The sequence below is a fragment of the Macrobrachium nipponense genome, chromosome 26 (assembly GCF_015104395.2).
Source record: "Macrobrachium nipponense isolate FS-2020 chromosome 26, ASM1510439v2, whole genome shotgun sequence".
NCBI classification, from domain to species: Eukaryota; Metazoa; Arthropoda; class Malacostraca; order Decapoda; family Palaemonidae; genus Macrobrachium; species Macrobrachium nipponense.
In genome coordinates, this window is record NC_087215.1 from 30,174,149 (window position 1) to 30,177,422 (window position 3,274).

The 3,274-nt window shown below is 42.5% G+C and overlaps 1 protein-coding gene across 1 annotated transcript in view; it reads left to right on the plus strand.

The window, feature by feature from the left end:
* LOC135199791 (cuticle protein AMP2-like) overlaps nt 1-1,188 on the plus strand; it is a 1,519-nt gene extending 331 nt beyond the window's left edge. The window contains exons 2-3 of the mRNA XM_064227931.1: nt 476-690; nt 849-1,188. Of these exons, the coding sequence (XP_064084001.1) occupies nt 476-690; nt 849-984 (351 nt within the window). The 3' untranslated portion in view covers nt 985-1,188. The remainder of the gene's footprint in view (nt 1-475; nt 691-848) is intronic.
* Nucleotides 1,189-3,274: the final 2,086 nt, after the last annotated feature.

The following is a 3,274-nucleotide window of genomic DNA, read 5'->3' on the forward strand; positions in this document are numbered from 1 at the left end:
TTATTTTTTATCAGAAATATTGATCCCAAATTCGGATGTTTGCCCGAATGGACTTTGCCCTTACATTAGTGGACGATTAGGATCTTAATTGCGCAGTTGATGAAGACATGTTAATGCCGTCAGCCATTCGGAAATTCTTGACTGTTAGCTGCATATGACTACATTTTCATTATGAAAGACACTGTTTTCCTCATTCTCATGTGGTATCGCCGTCAGTGCACCTCACATGGTGCGCTGTAGGCGCCCCAGCTGCACCCACTTTTCAACCTTTGACTTTGCCTTCCTTCCCACCGCCTTGCTTTCATCTTGCTGTCCAACTCCCTCTTTTCAGTGTCTTAAGCACTGAATAGATGAATTACCCCAGTGCTTGTTTAAGAGTCAAGTTGTCATAAATGCAAATCATTCCAGCAGCGCCACCTGGAAATCTTCGATCCACTTGTTTACATCCTCTTCTTCTTCTTCCTCCTCCTCGTAGGTGATCGTCCTCTTGTGCTTAGCCTCCGTGGCTCTCGCCGCCCCCCAGTCAACCAACCTGAGTCCGGACCATCACGCCAAAACCATTCGGGACGAGAGAGTCGACCACGGCGACGGAAACTTCAACTACGCCTTTGCCGCCGACAACGGCATCGAGACGGAGGTGGCCGGTTCCCCGGGTGCCGAAGGAGCTGTCACCATGAGAGGATATTACATGTGAGTGGTCGGAGGAACCTTCTTTGAATTATTCTGCTCGTCCCAACTTTCAGTTGTCTTAGAGAAGACTCCGATGAAACATCTGGTTAGAGAAATCTCTCTTTGAAGAGAAATTTAAAAAGTACTCAAACTTATATACTGTTATTCTGTCTTTCCAGTTTGCCCCTGGAAACTGGAGGATCCGCCCGTGTTGAATTCGTAGCCGACACGCAAGGATTCCAGCCTTCCAGCGACATATTCCCAACTCCTCACCTCTCCCATGAAACACGTCCACGAACTCCTCCGAATTGCTGAGGAATTCGAACGACAGGGAGTCAGATTCGACGAACAAGGACACCGCATCAACTAAGCATTGTGTTCCAGGTATTCCCGTTGGAAAGAGGCGTTCCAGGCACTGTTATAACGGTCTCGACTTCCTGCGTGTTTGTGGGTGTGTGTACGCGCGCGATATAAATGTAAATATTATATAAATATATCTCCACTTCATTCATCACAAAACCACCTGTTTTATTTCTCATTGCCACTTGGAAGTTGGAACAGATAATTGCCTTTTTACAAACCTCTTTTCACATATACAAGTTGAATTTCAAAAATTCCTCCTAGGACGAGAGATCGTAATGGCATCAAGCCATCTTATTTGCCAACAACAGGTTGGAGGAACCTGGGAAGGTTATATTACAAATGAGGAGGTTGTCAGGGTAACGGTCTAAAGAGCCTGGAAAGTAGGTTGAGATTCCTGGAAAGTAGGTGATATTCTTAGAAAGTAGATTGAGATTCAAGTGACTGAAATGGTTTGAACGAGTGATTGAATGGGGAGAGAAGGTGTTCATATGAAAAAAAAATTACCAGAGGAGGAAACAGGAGAACAAAGACCATGAGAAGAGACTCAAAGGTCACAGAAGAGAGGAATAAATAAAGACCTGGACCCATCCTAAACTTTGGTGTAAGGCAATATACTTGTGAAAAGCCAAACCCATTCACTATCACTTTCAACTTTAGGTTAAGGAAGAACAACATCCCTTTCAAATTGGGCCGTTCTCAAGTTTCTTCACCTTGACCAATAACAAAAACAGAAAAATAAAAATCCTCTCTACCAGAGATTTACAAGTTTCAGTTGAAAATGGCGAATATTCGTGGACAGGGATATGTCTGAATGCTATTCAGGAGTACAAGGCTCGAGTAAAGGAGATCTGTCATTCAGTATATTTTATGAAATTTTATGCACATCGACTGAATCTTGTCATTGTTGACACGTGTTAAAAAAAACACAGCGATTCGAAACTTGTTTGGCGGGGTGCAAAGTGTTTATTCTTTTACTTAAGGGCTCTACAAATCGCCATGCAGTCTTCAAAGTAATACGTGACCAGATCATTTCAGAAACTAAGAGGGAGGAAGAACCAAACTATATTGGGACGGGAAGCAACACTTTGCATTCACTGTCCAAGATAAGGTGGTCAACTTGTTTTGACAGTTGCAGAACTCTTGCAGATGATATTATCGGAGTAGTGAAAACCTTGAATATAATCATGCAGGATTCAAGTAATGACCGTCAGACAGAAGGTGAAGCTGTATCTCTTGTAAGAGCAATTGATTTTGAATTTTGCTTGACTTTGATAGTACTGACTGGTCTTTTGAAGCGTTTCACATTGTAGCAAAGAATTTTTAAAGTAAGACTCATAGCAAGTACTGATTCCAGAGATCAGCAAGAAGAGATCTGATGAGCAGTTCGAAGTCTTGGAATTTGGCTACCACAAAAGCCAATTCAGTTGACGTTGAAAAACATTTCAGAAAGACATAAAAGATTTTGGATGAGGATGCACAGAACGAAACAATACTCGATAGCAAAGGAAAAATCGAGATAAATTTCTTGTTCGAAGCAGTCGATTTATTTTCACCTGCCTGAGAAGCAGCTTTCACTCTGATTTAATTCTTCTTTTTCACCTCAACTGACTGCTTGCTGATTCCAGCCGTCACAAAAGGATCTGGACGAAGAAATTGTTTTGGATAAACTACAGGTTATTTTGCAATGAATTCTCAACATCAGATGAACTGAGGTCATCTCAAGGCATCCATGAAATCTACCTGGACATGATGGAAAATAAATGTCTGAACTTTATCCAAAATTTCTTGCACGAGGATATCAGTTGGTGTTATAACCTTACCAGTGCCATCGTGCTCCTGTGAGAGGTCAGTCTCTTCCCTCAAGTGTGTTAAGAGCTCTTTGAGGAGGGTAAGTTCCCTGTTGGACGAGTGATGTAAGTGCTCGCCTACCGATTCGGTAGTCATGAGTTCGATTCGCCGCTCTGCCAAAGTGGAATCAGAGGAATTTGTTTTTGGTGATTAGAAATTCATTTCTCGATCTAATGTGGTTCGGAGCCCACAATAAGCTGTAGGTCCCGTTGCTGGGTAACCAATTGGTTCCTAGCCACGTAAAAATAGCCAATGCTTCGGGCCAGCCCTAGGAGAGCTGTTAATCAGCTCAGTGGTCTGGTTCAACTAAGATATACTTAACATTTTGAGGAGAGCAATGAGTCAGAATCGCCTGAGTGACATTATGGTCTTAGTAGTTCAAGCTGAACAACTA